Below are 20,755 nucleotides of genomic sequence, written 5' to 3' on the forward strand. Positions count from 1 at the left end.
AGATATGTGCTAGAATGTGCCCGAGCACGCAGAGTAGCTGGATGAAAGTCCTTTTATCTCAACACAGCACGGGACCACTGGAATATCCTGCCGCAGAAAGTGTTTGATGTGAAGACAAATGGTCTGACTTCCCTCAGAATAGTCGGAATTTCGGAAAGCGTGTTCTTTTATGAAGACACTTCTGAAAGCTGTTGGTTTTGCCTCAGAAGCTGGGAATCCATCAACCAAAGGCAGTGAGCATCATATGGACAATGGGTGTAAAAGCATATTTGTTGTTTTACCCGTCGCTGTTCGTCTGCACCAATCCAGGGGAAGACACTTTAGGTTTTCTCCTGTAGATTTGTGCTTGTTTATTTATTGACAATAGCAGACAGGTGATTGATTCTTTCTATTTTCTTTCCTTCCAGAAGACACAGCATTTGAGGCCGGTGTGCGGGTTCAGATCCACAGCCAAGCAGAGCCTCCCTTCGTCCATGAGCTGGGCTTCGGCGTGGCCCCTGGGTTCCAGACCTTTGTAGCTACACAGGAGCAGAGGGTAGGTTTACGTGACCTTTATGGCTGCACAAAGCTAATACCTCTATTTCCTACCTGTGATATAATGAAGCGTTGCATTAGTTCATGCAGGACATGGGAGTCGTATGCATGCACCCCCAGCTGTAATCAGCCCGCTGATTGAATAAGTGTTTTCTAATTAGCTACGCTTTTATACACACCACTCACAGCATTGTTCACAGCACTCTGAGGATGGTTATGTGATTTTCCTTTGTTAAAATAAGTGTTAAATAGCTTTATATTCTGCTAGCCTACTCGGATACCAATTTTATCCAATCAGGAGAGAGAACTCACACAGGATACATATGATATCGTTTTAACCTTTTAACAAAAAAAGTTTTTGTTTTAATCTAAAAATATGACTCACCCTTATCTTAGTACCTTTAATTGTGGCTTCCTCGTCCACTTGAAGCTTAGTTCTCACTATTACAAACACCTCGGAAAGCAAAGCTCTGCCTCCACCATCCCAGCCTCCACCTTTCTAGTTCAGAGCCTTGTATCGCTCCAAAATTAATTGACGGAGAATTCCGACAATGGTTGGACTTTTAATTGACGGAATACTCCGTCAAAGGCAGTTAAATTGTTTAAGCCCAGACTCATCAAAGATATGCATGTATTGCAACTGTATTCCATTGCAATAAATGATTAAAATATTTCTATGACATGAATGTTCCTGACTGACTCACAGAGCGGCAATCATAACTGCCGTGTCAAGCTGCAATAATGAGAGTGCAAGTACAGGGCAGCGCTCCGCCCAGTGGATTTGTCTATCCTTCAACACGCCGTTCTCCATAGGTCTCCTTCTTTCTAGTCAGCTCTCTGGTCTCCTATAGGACGCCAGCTGACGGATGATGGCTCTAACCTTGCCGGTGAAGAGATGCTTTACCCCACTTGTACTCACTCAATCACAGCACAGCTTTGTTACTTCAGCACAAGGCTACGCCAAGGCTACTGGCCTCATAGACATGCATCCTCTCGACAGTCCCTTGATTAATGTTGATGCATATTTTTTTTTTTCTTGATCGTCACATGGGAATTCTGCACGCTTCTACATCACATTGTTGCTATTCATGTCTTTTCCCTTTACACGTTGGCTGCTGGGTATGGACGGGGCTCAAAGATGCTAGCCTGGCTAATAAGTCAGACCGAATCAGCCAAAAATTGCCTGCCGGCGGATTACGGTCTGGAGAGGCTCAATTGTACGCCCATTTCCTACACCAGAGAATTGGTGTGGCCAATCGGGACACGGTATGCAATATGGCCGTGCTTTGGTACAGTGACGTTCAATGCTTGAGACCTTTGACTGACAGTAGCTCTGACCAATTGCGTCAAAGAGAAAATGTTTGAACCTGCCCCCCCCCCGGGAAACAGACTAAAATACCACACGACAGTGTGATTTGAGTCTGGCTTTATTAGCCAGGCTACAAAGATGCAGCCTGTAGTCTGCTGGGTATATGGACGGGGCTCAGAGATGCAGCCTGTAGTCTGCTGGATATGGATGGTGCTCAAAGATGCAGCCTGTATTCTACTGGGTAATTGGGTATGGGCATGTTTATATGCTGAATGTCTCTATAATCACTATACCCATGGGCATGATCCTCTGCCCTGGATACCATCAATCTAACTCTAGGGGGCCTACTGTATTTTCCAGCTGATGCAGGATGGTGCTAATAGGCAGCACAATTATCATGGCTTAGTATTGTCTAACCACTGCCCACGGCACATTGCTATTTTACAGTCAAAAAGTGTTCTTAACTGCCGGTGCAGTGACGGCACTAGACAGTACAATGCTCAACACAGTAACAAGTTATGCATCAAATTTGGGGCTCCCGACACATGGAGTGAGCGATTATTTCTCCTATAGTATTGCTGCTGATATTGTAATATTTGTATCGTATATGCAGTATGCACTGTATATGCCATGATAATGAGTCGGCCCCATGGAAACAAGCCCTCGGGGGCTTTTTTTGTATTATCCTTTAAGCATAGTTGTTTGCCCCTCCTGTATCCAGCTTTTAGTGTATGTTCACAACACAAACATTAAATTCCCATTGACAATGGAATGTCCCATTGACAATGGGATTTCACGTCATAGTGTCTGTGCAAATAGACATATTGTCTATTTTACGCCATGATGATGTACGATGATAAGAGTGCCCCTCAGTTCACACAGGTGTGATTCTTTTTTTGAAAACTTAACGTTTTCAAACTTCACTTCAGGGGCCACTTCACCCCTTTTGCAACCAGATCTTATTTTAATGATGTTTAGGGATTCAGATTGTGCTACTGTTATCTACTACTATTAACATTGAGTGACTGCAGTTTCTCCCAGCGGTGAAATGTCCCTTTAATGGCCTATAATCAATCAAATCAATCATTAATATCCATATAGCTCCGCCTCCGACACAACTACGCATGGGACACACTCACACAGTGTCTCTGTCATACTTTACCTGGTGCCTAAAATAAAGAACATAACTGAGAATGAGCAATTAAGTGATTTATGTCACAATATCACATATCTGCCTCAAGTTATTAATACTGCTAAATGATCGCACACTTTAAATTTTCCTCAGCAGAAGATTCTTTGCGTCTCCTCAAATCCATCATTTAAATAGCAATGCGCCTAGCTCAAGCGCACGTTCTCTTAAAATGAATGGGAGAAGATGCTCCGATTGGTCTAATTTATGTTATGCCCAAACACAGCGATGACTAATCCAGAGACTGTAATACATCCCCTTTGTGCCCTGTGCCATAGATCAACTAAATAGGGTCCTATAGGTCCAAATCTCTTTCTTTCTTTCTTACATTTCTTACATAGCTTACATAGCTTACCCACAGGGGGAGCTATGTAAACTATGTTGATCAAAAAATATTTGATCAACAATTTCCTCATCCACCTTCTGATTCCCCATTTTCTTGGCAGAGAAACAAACCAAAAGATGAAAATTGAAAATATTATCCTAATCATGAAAGTGTCAGGAAACCTCACTCAAAGTTGAAAAGGTTTTACTTGTACTCTTCAATCAAAAGTTTACAGAGATACAAAGGGTTTGTTTTCACAAATACAAATGGCTCAATCACATTGATGGAAGTTAATCGACTTTCAAGTAGATAAGCAATCATTTATAATAGACGATATTATAAATAGGATAAATAACTGAGTGGCACAGTGTAACTTACAGTGGTGTAGTTTCGCTCAAAATGAAATGGAAAAGGAAAAGTAACTTAACCAATTACACAACGAAAGTACAACAGCTAGTGCCTAGGTTAGCGGTGTCATCGTCACAAAAGTCATCTCAAAAGAACAACACGCTGAATGATGTCTTTTATAGGCGACGACTCTGGCCACGAGTCGTCACATAACCGGTCTGGCCAATGAGAAGGGGCCCACACCTCACAAGGTTTCCACCGGTTCTCGCGAGATATACTGTAGCGAGCGAGAAGGGACATTCTTCATCTGGACTTGAGTGCTGCTGACAGTCCTAATATACACACTTAGCTCCATAGCTGTAAGGAGCGAACTAAGGAGCTAGCGTAAATATATATATATATGGAAATAAGTACATATTTAACTAATTATAATCAGAAAATTACAACATAAAAAACACAATAATAAACGGCTCACCGTTACAATGACAACACCACAAATGCAGCTCTGGAAAAAGTCAGATAAACAGTTGTATGTCAAATTCATAAATTGACATTTGGAACAGTTGTGTTGAGACTCCCCGCAGTGCATCATACATTCATTCAACAGTACATAATTCTGAGCCAGAGAAAGGCATGTGAACCTCATTGGTAGGCATGAAGGAAACAAGGAGAAACGGAGACGAATTCTCTGGAGGCCATTTATCAAGTGATGGTCGGGCCTACAGGGTAATGAGCCCCAACGGCCTCCTGCCTTCACTCATCTCATCAGCTCTGCCTGTGGCAGTCAAAGGCTTATACTTGACTGCTGCAAAAGCGGCCCCAAGCAGACCTAAGGCATCCTGCTGCGGCACGCTCCTATTTCATCAAGCCTATAGCACGTTTTGAAATAACCTTGAGGGCATAAGAGAGGTCATGATGAAGTTATGGTAGAGTGGGTAGACGGTACTAGATGTTTCTGAGAGGGTAGTGAAGTAAGTGTGTGGCGGAGGTTTGGAAATGGAGTTTTAAAAAACACTTGTAGTGATGAAGTGCTTCCTAATGTGTCCTGACCCTTACTTCTTGTCCTTACACATTCGAAGATATGAACACCAAATTATGAAGTGTGTTTTAATAGAAACCATGACCGCCCGCGGACCCCTGAGTGGTCTGCGAAGCACTGTCTTTCTCTCTCTCTCGCACGCATGCGCATAGTAGTTTGTCGAGAGAGAGAGAGGCTTGCATGAGTCATTGTGGTGTAGTTAGGAAGCTAATCTGGCAACCCGTGGTCATAGTTTCACAAAGCGCTACTGTTTGTGTTCCATAGACCCAGTTTCTTGGAAAGCTAACCTGGCAACCCACGGTCATAGTTTCACAAAAATCTGTTTTCATAGACTCAGTTGCTATGACAGACAGACAGACAGACAGACAGACAGACAGACAGACAGACAGACAGACCTGTCAGATCTTCCTTTATAGGAAGATGAAACAAAGCTTCAATGAATTCACTATGGCTCTTATCATAGGACCTAGATTAAAGCCACTTCATCAAATGAATGCTGGGCACAGATTTCAACGTACCCAACACAGGGGCTTAATGAGGGGCTTAATGAAACGCGTGCACAACTGCATGCACACACACACACACACACACACACACACACACACACACACACACACACACACACACACAACTTTGGTGCTCCAGTTATATAAAGTGTCCTTCAGTTTTGATGAGCACATTGGGCCTCATGCGCCAATACATTCCTAACTTTTCCTCTTACATTTCTTCCTAAGTGAATTCCTAAGAGAATTGTCCAGTCAGATTCATGAAACGTTCTTAAGTAGGCAGAATTGTTCGTAAGCATGTTCTTATGATGATGAATCCAAAAATCCTTTTAGCTAGTTCATTCAAATCATCATAGGTAGACGACCCACCTATCCTAATTAGCATCCTAATTACCATAGGGAATCACTTTCCTTTTTCCTACCTATGTTTTACCCAGGGAGGTGTGGTTTTGCAAGACTCCATGGCCTTGCCTGCTGTCACACCTGTGTGTGATTGCAGCACACCGAAATCACAGGACCTCACACACAACAATAAAGTTGAGTGAATGAAGTCAAGAATACTTAAACTAAAGTCTAAATATCGTGGAGCACCAGACTCCAAACATTACAAATCAATAGTACTGTGGAGATACTTCTGAAGTGAACAACAAATGTTAATATTCATGAATGCATTTTATTATTTATCTCACATTAGTCAACTTATCGCCACTAGACATCAATGTAAATCTGAAAGGATCATATTATCCATATGTCATGTTCAGAAGTAGTGCATAGTGGATGTAAAACATTGTATTACTTAACACTGGAGGGTGGGTATGGAGGGGTTTTAAGGCAGCAACTGCTTGGTATGTAATGGTGTAACCTCGCCTCACCAGGCTTTCCACCACCTCGGAGGAAAGCCTGGTCTCTGTTTCAAAAGTCTGTATGATCCTGTCGGGAGCGGATGATATCGTTACGTCATGTTGTAGTATTGTTTTGTAGTCAACAGGCAGGAACAACAGGCGGCAGCAACTTCCTTTTCCCTCTCAATAAGTTTGAGTGAAAAGGAATTTGCCCGCCTGTTGTTCCTGCCTGCATGTCGACTACAAAACAATACTACAACATGGCGTAACGATATCATCCGCTCCCGACAGGATCATATACCCTGGCCTAAATGAAATGGTGCCCAGGCTAGTAATGGTGAGGAAATACGTGTGTGGTGGGTGATATGGTGGTGGAAGGGTTGGGATAGTGGGGCTTTCAGGTAGGAAGGCGACAGGAAAATGGAGGTGGTGGCTTTCGGTATATGGGGCGGTGTATTGGGGGGGGAGGGGCGATGATGGTGGATGGGGTGGGGGTTATGGGGTTGGTATGGTGCTTGCCTTCAACTCAACTGGTCTGTTTGGGTTGGATTGGAATTTTTCAGGCCCGTTGAAAACTCTAAAGTAGTGGTTCTCAAACATTTAATGTCAAGGACCCCCAAATTGACATGCATTCTGCAGACCCCCACCTGAATTTTTTTTTCTGCTAGGGAAATGTTTTGAAGATTTATCAAAATGTTTCAAAAATAGCCGATCTACAAGCTCAAAATGGGCACCCTAAGAGTGCTCCACAGTGTGCATAGATACTGATTTTTACCTACGAACGAATCACAGCTAAGAAAACATTGAGGGATCCCAAAACCTTCTTAAAAACACATTTCCTCTTAAGAACTTCTTAAGAACGGTTGGCGCATGAGGCCCATTGTTCTGTTGCTACTGAAAATCATCTTTCTCTCAGATAAATGAAAAGGTCTTCATTATATTACATTGGGCCCTTCCTGCCTTTTGTGTTGAGCCTAGGGTCACTGTAATGATATTTCAGCTTTGTGCAGTCATGCAATAAAAAGAAAACTGTAGTCGAGGACATCTGCTGGGACTGCAAAATGTGCCTTGATGCTGCACAGTGCACACCAGTTTGATTTCCCATTTTTTATCCACAATTCATGGCCCAGTGTTCCCATTCTATTTCAAAACCAACTTTGTCCCTTGCTGATCAGGCTATATATACATATAATAATAGCTTTGACCCAGTATAGCAGTGAATCAGACAGAGATGAATAATGCCCTGAGAGGGACAGAGGCCTTGGCTTATATTAAACACACCAATAAATGTGTCGGCTGATCTCAGCCCTGTAATAGCTGACATCCCGCATCTTTCATCATCTAATTTACAGGGGGATAATGGGATCCTGGTTCTGTCAAGACATGCCTGTAATTCGGCCATATGTGCTAATTACGTAAGGTGTTGAAGATGGGCTGAAAGGTTATGGGCTCGTCAATTTTCATAGATGTTCCTAATGAAATTGATAGTGCCTGGAGGCAGCCTGTATGCACACCTGCTGCTGCTGGAGTTAGTGTGGACACGTTTAATTATCTCAAGAGACAACATGGTGGCACTCAGACATGGCCATGGGGCTTTTAGGTTAATGAAACATTTGCATTGTATTGTATTGTGTGTTCATGTCTTTGTCATTGTGTCAGAAGTGATTATGTGTCTGGATTTACGGCGTTATAAGCTCTCAGCACTCCCCTGGAGCTTAACATGCAATGTCACCCAGTAGGAAGGGGGCATCGCTTCAGCTCCTGTCACAACTAACAAGCATGCTGGGGCCCAGATTTCACCTGGCAGGATGTTGTGTTTTAGTTTGATAAAAAAAGCACACACACACACACACACACACACACACACACACACACACACACACACACACACACACACACACACACACACACACACACAAAAGACACTGTTTTGGCAGTGGAGACAGACAGAAGAACAGAGGGTGGTGGATGATAGATGCCCAGCTCACAGCTAGAGCAGGCTGTTTTGCATCATGGAGCAGATGGGCCACACTGCTCCTCCCGGTGTCTCCATGCTCCTCATCTGCTGTCCCTGCCTTCAGAGCTATACGGAGCGGAGAGAGAGAGGGAGACATTTGGAGCATTGTGCTCCTGAAGCCTGTTGTTGTGGATTTTTGCTGCCAGTATCTATGCATTTGAGGAAGTGCCCTGCCCTCCCCCCCCACACATTCTGTTTTGCGAGGCCCGTTTCTGAGCTGGCTGGGAATCGGGGGACAGAAATGACATGAAATCCAGAAGTCATAGTTGATGTTCATTTGCCATTGACAATCCATCCATCCATGCATCTTCAACCGCTTATCCGTAGTCGGGTTGCGGGGGCAACAGCTCCACCAGAGTGCTCCAGACTTCCCTCTCCAGAGCAACATTAGTGACTTCCTCCTGGGAGATCCCGAGACGTTCTAAGGCCAGTGAGTCAATGTGTTTCCTCCAACTGCGCCTTGGTCTGCCTCAGGGTCTCCTCCCAGTGGGACGTGCCTCGAGGACCTCCCTATATGCAGACGCCCGAGAGGCATCCTAACCAGATGCCCGAACCACCTAAGCTGGCTCCTTTCCAGGCGAAGACAACGAAAGGAGAATTTACGTCATATGTGTCTGAGCAAATCAGCTTTTTGTGCTAACACAAACATTAAATGCCATTGACAATGAAAGGAGAAGTTACGTCATATGTCTCTGAGCTAATCGTCTATGTATTTAATTCTTGTTAATATTATTTGCGTCATGACCGAGAAGTGGTACAGTGTGGGGCATTGTGTAATGCCTTATCTTTAAGTCCACACTCACAACACCAGAGGGAGTGCAACGAACCATGTACAACCCAGATTCGGCACAAACAAGGGACTAAATTCTATTTGTACGTCTCTAAATGTTTCGATGAATTGAACAAGGTGGACCCTCTTTTAAACAAGCGTAATGCTTTATTGGGTCGTCCACTCACAGTTAACAAGTCTTTGTATTGAGTTTAAATGTACTGTAATTCTGTAAAACTGTTGAATAAATATTTCAATCAATCAATCAATTTCAGTGACGTGAAAGAACTAGGGCATGTTGACAAATGAATTCATGAGAAAGTATATTCATTTTTTCTTTATGATGATAAGAGCGCCCCTCACTTCTTTTTTTTATCCTCTCTGTCTTTGTGTGCGGATGCAGGCTATATACAGTATGTGAGACTTGTGCATGCACCCGAGGTCTATAGGGGTTCATTTTTTGCACTCTCCTTCTTTCTTTCTTCTGCAGCTGACCTACCTGCCTCCCCCGTGGGGAGAGTGTGAGTCCAAGGCTCTGGAGTCCGGGTTCTTCGAGGTGTACAGTGTGACCGCCTGTAGGATTGACTGCGAGACGCGCTACATCGTGGAGAACTGCAACTGTAGGATGGTGCACATGCCTGGTAAGCATGCACGCGAGTCTTCGGAGAAATTCAGAGCTATACTGCATGTTTAACACTAATGGCAACAATTAGCGTCATTCTCCTCTCTCCTTTAACCAGTCTATTCTATAACCAAACTATTCCCACTACAGGCGATGCAGCGTTCTGCACCCCTGAGCAGTACAAAGACTGTGCCGAGCCTGCTTTAGGTAAGCCGCCACACATACTGTATGTACAAAAGATGCATGTAGCAGATGAACACTCAAATATAGATCTTCTTTAAAGTGTGAATGCCGAGTCAGGACTGAACAAGGATTAAAAATATATTTTTAACTGACATCCGGTGTTAAAATACAGCAGAGATCATTTCAAGCTTGAGCAGGCCACGGTCCTACACCCTCCTGCATTCTATGTACAGTGTGGCAAACTAGGATAATTTCAAGCTTGAGCAGGCTCAAGTCCTATACCCTCCTGGATCCTATGTGTGCCAAACTAGTCAGATGAACCAATCTTCTTTCGTAGACAACCATAATCCTTCAATGTCTCTCTCACCGTGGACCTTTTGTCGATACACAGACATTCGTTTGGAGGATTTTTGAGAAAATAATGACAAGCGTTCCAAGAATTCAAAGTATGCGTGTCTTAGTTCTGGATTAAAGTTCTCAGTCATGCTGCATGCATCTGTGCACAGAAAATTGCAGATCTACAAGCTCACAACACGTCTCAGCAGTCAGCACAACGTGTTGTGAGCTTGTGGATTGGCTATTTTCGGTCATTAGTTATTTTAACATGAAAGAGTATTTCAAGTGATCAAACTAGCAATAGAATACAAGTTTAGAAGAATTTTCCAGGAACATGAATGGTATCAGAAATGTCATGATTTCTTCAGCTGGTCAGCCTAAAACATTACATTTTAAGTGATAATGATAATGATTATTCTACCTATTAGGCATGTAACGATACACTCAAATTTTAATGATTTATCTTACCCCCAAGCTTTTTTGCACACTTTTTATTTAACTACATTGCAAAAATAGCATTACTTTTCATGTAAAATTACTTAACTTCTATGCAACAACTGTAAACATGCTTTAAACTTAGCTCGAGTTAACATTTCTTATTTTCTTTGATGGCATCTTAGGATAGATGTAGACCTATTTGACAGCGCAGACACATAAATGCCTTCCTTGATGTATTAATGAGCATCAATAACGACCATCACCTGTGTCACAGACACATACAGCTCCCCTCTGCAGGCCTCTACTACTGAAAGTGACTGTCTGTCTCATTTCTCTCCAAAAGCATGTGAATATGATGGAATATGATTACAGCTCACATTTCATATCACACACTAGCCACCCCCCCAAAAAAGAAAGAAAATCAATATTAATATTTTAATAAATTGATACATATCGTCGGGATATAATATCGATATACGATATATCGTTACATGCCTACTACCTATCATATTCATATCTGATTAGTGTGTTTGTTTTGCGTGCTATTGTTATGAAAGCCTGCATTGTAAATGCAATCAGCATTTGAAAACACAGCTGTCCAGTGTCCACTAATTACTTTTTTTTACAACATAGTATTTTCAAAGCAATTATTCACATATATTTTTTTGTCCACTAATTACTAATCATTTTTTAAATGTCAAAGCAGGTAGATAGACTATGCAAAGTATGCAAGTATTAATGTTAGTCCAATTTTAATACATCAAGGAATGAACAGAACTATGAATTTCTCTCCTTAATAAAGAATGACTGAAACCGATGAATGAGGTCTATTGTTAATTGTTTAATTTGGTGGGTGCCGGATAGATGGCCGGAAATGGATGGATGGGAAATGGGATAATATTTCTTCCAGTCCAGTAGGTATAATATTAGTACAGTAGATGGATTTGGCTTATTGTTATATTATATTTCAGTGAAATCCCACTTTCAGTTGATCTACTTTGTCTTTTATGAAACCACTATCTCAGGGTGATATTATATCTTTGCCTCATTGCGCCACTTGAGCGGCAGAGTGGGAGACACTCATGAAAGTCAAATCCTTGTGAATGTATCTAAATCACATTTGCTGGAATCTATTTATGTGTTTTTCACAATGGAGCAGTTCCAGCTCTCCTCCCCATAGAGTTATGCGGAGGAGTTTCACACCCAGAGCCAGGCTCAGTCAACCTACCAGTATATGGAAGATCATCTTGGGTAGCTCTAGAATCTGGACCACAGGGCTGCCCATTCCCTTTGCATGTTTACAGCTCTCATGAAGTTTGTTCAGATCATCATGCTATAGTATATAATAATATCCATTAATAATATTTGAAAGCCCTGCACTTATAGTGCTTTACAATTTCCAATTGTCCTAATTTCCTAAAATAGTTTTTTTTAACCATGCACTTTCAAACTGGCATAGCTATTTTAGGCACATCATAATGTGAAAGTGCTTTCAAGAATAGTGAAAATAACTGATCTACAAGTTCACGGTGTGTTGTGATATAGTTAGTATAGGCCATAGTGCCGCAAATACAGTATAATCATAATCATAGCAAGCACAAAGTGTGTGCATAATGATGCAATTTCAAAGGAGAGAAGAAAATGACATAGTTACTTAAGCAAAGCCTATTATTCTGCTTTATGAAACCCAATTTCAAAGTATAGTGGTAATGGTACCAAGAGGTTATTAGGGTGCAATTATGAGCATGCAATCAGAACTCGGTGTGTGTGACTGGGTGAATATGAAGTACATTGTAAAGCTATATAAATGCATGCAGTCCATTTACCAAATTACCATAATATACATTTACCATAAACAAAGTCAACGGCCAATGAAGGGCCTCGAACCCAATACGGCGCAGTCCAATTTCCCCCGAAGGGTCACCGAGAGCCAAAGGCCCCCTGGGTCGCGGCCCCACTGGCCAGGGACGTGCACAGAGTGTTTGATGGGGAGGGGCTGGAATCCCGTAAGAGGGCACTTTTGGACGCAACAGGATTGTGGGGGGCACAACCCAGCACTCTGTTTAGCTAGTGGAGATGCGGTGCACGAAGCAAATTTGTTCAACACAAAATGCTGAGTTCAACTTCAGGAGACTTTGGAAAATGCAATTATCCTGAATGCGGACTTTGGGTATGGCATGGAAAGGAAAGGAGGGGCATCTGCATTTCTTTCACGAGAGTAAATGCTGCATCCGTGGTCTGGAAAGGGCAGTTGTTTTACAGACGGGTAAAAGGGCAGGGGCTGAAGCCCCCTTTGATGTCTATGTGTGCACGTCCCTGCCACTGGCCCCATGTGGCTAATTTGGCCTTTTGCCTCGTATTATAAAAGGAAATTAGGTTTGCACACACTAGTATAGAGCAGTACAGCCATATACTAGTAGTAATAGTAGTGTTGTTTTCATGTTTGTGTCTTTGATTGGGGAACCCCAGAGATCTATACTTGGGTTTCCTCCCCGTTTCCCTCTCTACACCAAATCTCTTCATGCAATGGGAGCTTGTAGATCGGCAATCTTTTGCAGAATGTTCACCTATTTTGCCGAATGTTCACCTATTTTGCCGAATGTTTGCCTATTTTTGCCGAATGTTTGCCTATTTTGAGTTAAGACATGCTCGGAATAGTGATGCTAGGTTTCATGTGGTTAAGAGTAGGAGAGGCAAGGGTTGCCCTGCATCACACAATTCTCGCTGCAGCACAGAAGCACATACTGTAGTGGTGATTCACGCTATGGCTCCAATGCTGGAATTTGCCTGTGTGCTGTTGATTTGAAACCCAAAGGTATACAGTCCATTTGCAGGAGGAATGGTTGGCTTTGGTCTTCAATTCAAACGCCTCGCTCCTTCTCTCTCCCTCCCTAATTGGTTTTATTTAAAAACTAGGGAGACTTTCAGAATCCAACTGTGTGCGCGGCTGCGCGCATGTGAGTACATACACACTGGCATACGTGCGCATACACACACACACACACACACACACATGCACAAACGGATATATTTGCAGCTTGGATTGTTCAATGTAAATTAATTCCAGTTTGAACTCCATGCCAATTTGCTATTCCTTTTTCACACAGAGCAGCAAGTTTACGTTTGATTAGGTTTGCTTTCCGTCTGGTACTACAACAGTCCGTCTGGAACAACAGTGTCAATCATGAAGTTTTAGAGAAAGCACAGATGGACCCAGGATTTTATTTTATAGGACACAACTGCATCGGTTGTTCTTTAACAGTTATAGTCTGCAAGAACCCACTATACTAGACAGAAGAGGCGATCGATCACAATCCTGGGTCCCAGTTCTTTCAACGAATCAAAGAATGAATCCTGGTATTATGTGTAATCACTGTAGCGCATAGCCTACATATCTTATTTTGTTGTAAATGGACTGCATTTATGTACTTTTACAATGTGCTTCACATTCACCCATTCACGCACACAGCTACTGTACATATTACATGTTCTGTGGTACGCATTCACACACAAACGGTGGAGGCAATCATGCAAGGCACCAACCTGCTCATCATTAATGCAATCTTTAAAAACCTTCTGCAGCAAATGTTTTTGTTCAAAGATATGAATGTCTAGTATTCTTATGTAGTCATAGCACTTTATAGTACACATATATAATATAGTATAGTATGTATAGTTTACATAGATACTCCACTGTTTTGTTCTTAGTTTATACATGATTCATGATAACTACTTTTTATATATGCGATGTATGCCATGTTTTTGTTATTGCTTAATGTAAATCGCTCTGGATTAGCGTCTGCTAAATGCCTAAATTGTAAATTGCAAGGAGTCGCTCTTCTCGCCAGTATCCCTTATTTGAATAAAATAAGCGACCACTGAGTCTGAGAAGTTCAAGCTATATTGAATTTCCTTTTGCAATTACGTGACAACATGAGCCTGCAGCCTATTTGTAAGCCGAGGGTATAGCTGCCCTGTGGATTGAGATCAGGTCGTCTGTCACAAAGTCGTCACGGCGAGAAATAAGGCTGCTGGCGTTGACTACCCACCACTCTTATTCATTCACAGAAGATGAATAGAGAAGTCATGTCGGCACATTTTAAGTCAGAAGCGGACAACGTTATTATTAGATTGCATTTGGAAATCTCAAGAGAAATTTAGGCTTTATTATAATCTCAAGATGTGCTGAATGATTGTGACTAGAACTATTGAAACCTTTTTATTTTATTTCTTATTTTTTAAACGATTTAGTGTTGAGAATTAGCATGTACGCCAGTGCTCGCCCAGCAGTCTGATGCGTGCGCGCGACCTCGCCCTTTACTTGTAATTATATTATTAATTTTTCCTATGCCAAGATGCAGACTTTTCTGCATCAAGGGTTTTTTGTCTGGCTGGAGGTGCTTCTAGGTTGCCGGTTCACTGCCTTATAGCTTCTTCCCTCAGTAACGCTGACGATAAGCCTGACTTAGACATCAGAGCTGTTGAAGAGTAAACATCTCACGTAGGATCAAGGATGAAGCGCTGTCAAGTTGTGTGTGTGTGTGTGTGTGTGTGGGGGAGAGAGTGTGTGTGTGTTTACAGTCATGGCTGCCATGTGTCATAGCATTGTGTGTGAGTGTGTGCATGTCAGTGAGTGTATACTTTAGTACAGACGTTAATTTGTGTGTCTGTGTGACCTCCATTGTCCTAATAGGCAAAGAGCCTCCAGACACGCGTTCTCCCTTTTCGGCTGTCAGCTACAATTTACAGCTTAGCGCCCTGAGCGTGAGACTAGAAACGCCTCAGTGTGTCTGGCACTGCACCAGACGAGGCTTATGTGTCTAAAAGAGCTGACAACCCCCAAGCCAAAGTCTCCCGCCTCCCCGCCACCCCCCCCCCCCCCCCCCCCCACCCCCCTGTGTGTCCCCCTTCATCTTCCTCAAAACACCCCCTAACCTTCTCAACTCTGCTTTCCGTAAAGCTAAACTGTCGGCCGTGGAAAGCAGCAACTGCCTGTGCAGGACACCGTGCAACATGACGCGATACAACAAGGAGCTGTCCATGGTCAAGATCCCCAGCAAGACGTCCTCACGCTACCTGGAGAAGAAGTTTAACAAGTCCGAGAAGTACATCACGTGAGTGGATCTCTCTCTTTATGTATCGGTCAACCCTGAATAGAGAGACAGATGTGGAGTAAAAGCCTGGTTTTAAGCCTGACAAAGAGTGGCAAACTGGTGAGCTTGACGAAAATAACGTATTTTCAACTGGAAAAAGTTGAAATACATTGTTTTTTATCAAGCAAAACATTGCGTGACAAATATAACATATTTTATAGCTGAAAGGTGACAATATGTTAAAATGAAAATACTGATAGTCACTGAAGTATGTGTGAGGCTTAACGCTACATTATGCCTCTTTCAGAGATAACATCTTGGTCTTGGACGTGTTCTTTGAGGCTCTAAACTACGAGACCATTGAGCAGAAGAAAGCCTATGAGGTGGCAGGTTTACTGGGTAGGTTTTCCCTGTTTCACCCCCAAACAAAATGAGCATAAAATGCACAGAGCAAGTTCAGTCAGGGATATCTTGGCAGTTGCTGCAGGACAGGTGGTTGGCCACTCTTCCATTCTCAACCAATCACATACTGTACACAATACACTATAGTACCCCATTTTAACAGGGAAGAGTGCGTTGCTCATTTGCTTGATTGCAGCATTGTGCTGCTTCCACTGCCCAAAGGAGTGCTGCACACCCTCTACCTACCACCTGTATCAGCTTGTATGTACTATGGAGGGCTTGGTGGTAAGGGAGAGTACTCCCTGTTCCTGGCAGGTTTTAGAACACAGAGTGCTGAAAATCTTGCTTGTTCAGCGCCAAACCATTGAAACCAAATCATTGTATTATTGTAATATTATATATTCATTCAAATATTTTAATTACATTTGTGGGTTGTCCTCACTGAACTGTAGATCTAGATTTCTCCGTCCTCCCTTACTTGTTTTTCTTCTCATTGTATTTTATTTTATTTCAATACACTCCTCTTTCTGTGGTCTTCCAGGTGATATTGGAGGTCAGATGGGTTTGTTCATTGGAGCCAGCATCCTCACCATCCTAGAGCTGTTCGACTATGCTTACGAGGTCAGCATTAATACACACAAACACTTTCTCATATACCCCATTATCAGCAACACAATATTATAATATACAACACTTTTGTTTCATAACAACAGTTTGATTATTAACGACAGCGAGAGCCCAATTTTAAAGGCGGAGAATATGAACGGCGACACAAAGGGTCTGCCTCAAAGCGTGCATCTGAGAAGAGTGAGCTCCATGATGAGGCTTTTCCGTCACCATGGTTTTCATGCAGTTTAACAATTATTGTACCGCTTTCTCGTTCCGCTGAGCTACTAAAAGTCTTTGTCCTCACCTGGGGCTAGGAATACACATTAAAAGTCATTTACAAATTGTTTTTCTCACAGCGCCGGCTAGAAAGCCATGGTCATACAATACCAAATTAGGGAGGATAGGTTCTGAAAACCCTCAGACACTTGCCAGTAAGCATTGTCAGATTAGTCACAAACTATTTTTTTCATTTTGACAAACTTGTTTTTTCCTTCAGGCAACGGCATTATTTCAGTTACAGTTTCAACAGGAGCTAGAGTTTCCTTTAGTGTCAACAAGTACCCCATAATTGATAGTGAATGTGTCATTATTTCATTACAACTATTACTATTACTATTACAACATAATTATTTAAGCAGCACTAAACCAAATTGCCCACAGACCTTCTCAATAAAGCAGGTTTAATTAGGACCATTGAATGCGGGCACATTCTTACTTAAACCAAATTTATGCATTACTTTGTCATGCAACGTTGACTCTCAAGGAATGTGTGTTGCATCTTTTAGTTATAATTCAGTTGGAAAGCAAACTATGAAGTTGGAAAAACCTTGTATTTCCATATTTCCTTTTTTGTATGAATAGTAACGTTGGCATTCGGCCATTTCTGGGACCTCTGGTTTTGTACGGGTACGGTCCGACATCTCTCTGTACTTTTCGGGTTTGGAACTCTGGAATTATCTGGGTCCATTCGGCTCTGGTTAAAAAATGTACCGGTCTATTTGTGTACTGGTTGGTCAAATTGGACCTGTGAAGAACACCAGGTTTTATAAATATTTAACCATTAAAGGATCGGTTCGCCACTATTATATGGCCTTTGTCATGCTTTAGTATGATATCCGTTCATGAAAACAATAAAAATATTTACATTTGGCGAAACCGCTGCGGAGAACGAGTCATGTAATGAGCTGAGGCACGGTAATATCATTTCCTACAATACCCACAGTGCATTGCGCGACAGACAGACAGGCAGTGAGGCAGCCCCCAGGAAGCTGCTGAAAGTTTCTCGTGTTGTTTAGAGTTGACTTGAAAGCGATAGAAGTAATAATAATAGCTAATATTTAGCGGTTGTAATAGTAACAGCAGTAGTGGTGGTATAGTAGTTAGTAGTCTCTGATAGTAAGTAGCGTAATACAATAGTAGTGATTTCGAACGTGCGCAGCGTCGGACTCGAAATTCCACTGGCTGGCTTTGTTTTTAGAAATCGTTATGAAGTACAGATGCAATCCCAGCTGTGTGAACCACTTTGGGTGTGCAGTGAACATTTCACCAACGCAGATATCTTCCAGTTCAACCGCAATCTAATTGACGCGGAGCATCATCATCATCGAAGCAGAAGTTGCAGAACAGAGGTATGTCATTATTGTCATAATAAACTAAAGCTACAATGCTGTGTACAGTACACCAGACACTGAATGAATGGCGATTGCATTACAGGAGGAGACCACATGCATTTCCTTTCAAAATACATGGTTGTTGTTACACGTGGTTGTTGTTGTGATGTCTATAAATTAATTTGACATACGAGTGTCTCTGATGCTTACAGCATTATAAAGATTTTGTTGCTGTTTGTAACTGGAACACCCTCCACATAAACGCCACCATTTTTCCTAGCTCTGGTCCATAGCCTCAGAGTAAGGCTATGGAACAGAGCTACATTTTTCCATATCAAGCTGCAAACTACAAACCAAACATAAAAGCATTTAAAACCGGGAAAGCATCTGTATTTGCATTGGCTATTCAAAAATAGCAGATATACAAGCTCAGTGCGTCACTTGGAGTTGGTGCCGTGCTGCGAGCTTGTACATTTGCTATTTTTCAAATGTTTTGCTAAAATAAAAAACCTTATTGTTTACCATATTGTCTCATGATTGGTCAGAGGCCCATAATTGCATAATACTTTATTTGTTGCAGGAGCTGAGGTCTCGGTGGCTGTCTTCAACTCAAGAGATGAATAAGTGGCTTTCAAGGAACTCCCAAGTATACAGTATATTATATAGATACAATTTACTTTGTATGTTGCTATTGAACACAATCTGGATTGATAAAAGAATGTGATCTCATTTTCAAATATTAGACATGTACTACTCCTAAGCCTTTACCAATATTGTTGTGCAAGTACAATTTTAATTCTGGACTTTTACTTGTAACAGAGTATTTTTATATAGCAATATTGATTAGATCCTTTTTCTTCTGGGATTCTTGCACACTGTCCGATTTTTGTAATCTGAGTAGGAGGACAAACTTTGCCTGTGTGGCCTTGTTTTTTAAACCTTATGTTACAGTACAATAAAACACATTCACTGACATAAAGTCACACTTATTTCCATTGTGGTCTTGTTTGTATAAACAGACATGTGAATGATTTGTATCACAGGGCCTTTGATGCAATATTGACAGAGTATTAGGAATTGGTCAAAATGTATAAATACAATAGGCCTACATGAGAAAAAATAAAACAAACTTGACATCAAATCAACTATCTTTTAATAGTACTGATTTACATAAATCTATAAAAACAGGGGTCTATGGTTGAACTGGAAACTAACAAACTACATGTACAATCATACAAGTGCATTAGTCAGAGGTCACTGAGGCAGTGAGGCAGGTGGTTCTGCATGATGACATGTCGCTGGAGCAGCTTCTGGCCAGGACAGGAGACGCACATGCTGTGGTGAGACAAGACAAGAGTCAGTAATGGTGAAAGCACTAAATGATTACTGGAATGGACGACTGAGTGTGTAGGCTATGTGCAGTATGTTTCATGTGATGTACACTTGGGTATTGGACTGTTAAGATTACCGACCAAATTAGTAGGTAGGCTACAACTATATCAAATATCAATGATAATAATAAGCAGACTTGGCAACCTGACTTGTAGAAAGTATTCACACAATCATGTTACCAAGATTGCCTTTTTTTACCTTTAGAAATATTGCATGAATCAGAGCCTGTCAGTCAGTAGATGATGCAAAAACACTGATCCATGCCTTTGTTTTTTCTGGGCTCGATTACTGCAATTCTGGACTGCAGAATACTGCCAAAGAAAACAACGGAATCTGTGACCTTCCAACCTACATGACTGCCTTCTATTTCAATGTTTTATGCCTTGCGTTTTTCTCTCCATTGCTCTGTAAAGCACTTTGAGCTGCATTGCATGTCATAAAAGATGCTATACAAATAGTTTGATTATGAATCAGTGCAAGGCACTTTGCTTGAGTAATTTGTACAATATTGTCATCAGTTTTATAGTATAGTTTGTTGCTTACTTTTGATAATGATCTTTTTTTCTTCTTTTGAGATATTACAAAAGGTTAAAAGTCAATTTGCTGTCATCTGTTGTGATTTACAGATACAATTCAATACTACAGTGTGTGAGACACAGTAGGCCTATAGTATAAATGACAGTATATTTACTACATTTTACGGGACTTTGGTTGACCACTGGTCTTTGTAAAAGCATATATAAATATGTGAACCTTTATTGAAAATGATATTCCCTCTAGTTTTCTAGGGGGTCAAACTAAATACAGCAAATACAGTAATGTGCTTTATGTATGAAGTTTGAGTTGAGTATGTATGGCTCACCATCAGTCCATCAAAGACATCTTCAGCTTCATCAGCCTTCTGTAGTACCATCTGGGCTGACCTAAGTGAATGAATGGACACAGGTATAACACTTGAATGTTTACATTGCTAACCCTGAAACATACGAGCCCATGGCTAATACTGTACATTGCTTCAGATGGCATGCCATACATACAGTTTTGAATTGAATGAATGAATAGAAGATGTTTGGACCGAAAAGTTGTAGGCTGAAGCCGTGCCTATATCCTCTGACACTTATGTAAACAATACGGTGTGGCGACACACACACACACACATATAAGCTGTAAATACATTGAACACTTACTTAAA

General features: G+C 41.6%; 1 protein-coding gene across 3 annotated transcripts in view; it reads left to right on the forward strand.

Moving 5' to 3' along the window:
* Positions 1-20,755, forward strand: part of asic2 (acid-sensing (proton-gated) ion channel 2) — a gene marked incomplete at its 5' end in the record, with an annotated part of 387,423 nt that overhangs the window by 363,344 nt on the left and 3,324 nt on the right. For 2 of the 3 annotated variants that reach the window (XM_080776171.1, XM_080776169.1), the window contains 6 exons: positions 408-535; positions 9,369-9,519; positions 9,651-9,707; positions 15,418-15,571; positions 15,858-15,949; positions 16,494-16,573. In XM_080776171.1, the coding sequence (XP_080632297.1) occupies positions 408-535; positions 9,369-9,519; positions 9,651-9,707; positions 15,418-15,571; positions 15,858-15,949; positions 16,494-16,573 (662 nt within the window). The remainder of the gene's footprint in view (positions 1-407; positions 536-9,368; positions 9,520-9,650; positions 9,708-15,417; positions 15,572-15,857; positions 15,950-16,493; positions 16,574-20,755) is intronic. The other variant, XM_080776170.1, reaches the window with a different exon arrangement.

The sequence above is a fragment of the Protomyctophum bolini genome (assembly GCF_963924005.1).
Source record: "Protomyctophum bolini genome assembly, chromosome: 11".
Lineage (NCBI taxonomy): Eukaryota > Metazoa > Chordata > Actinopteri > Myctophiformes > Myctophidae > Protomyctophum > Protomyctophum bolini.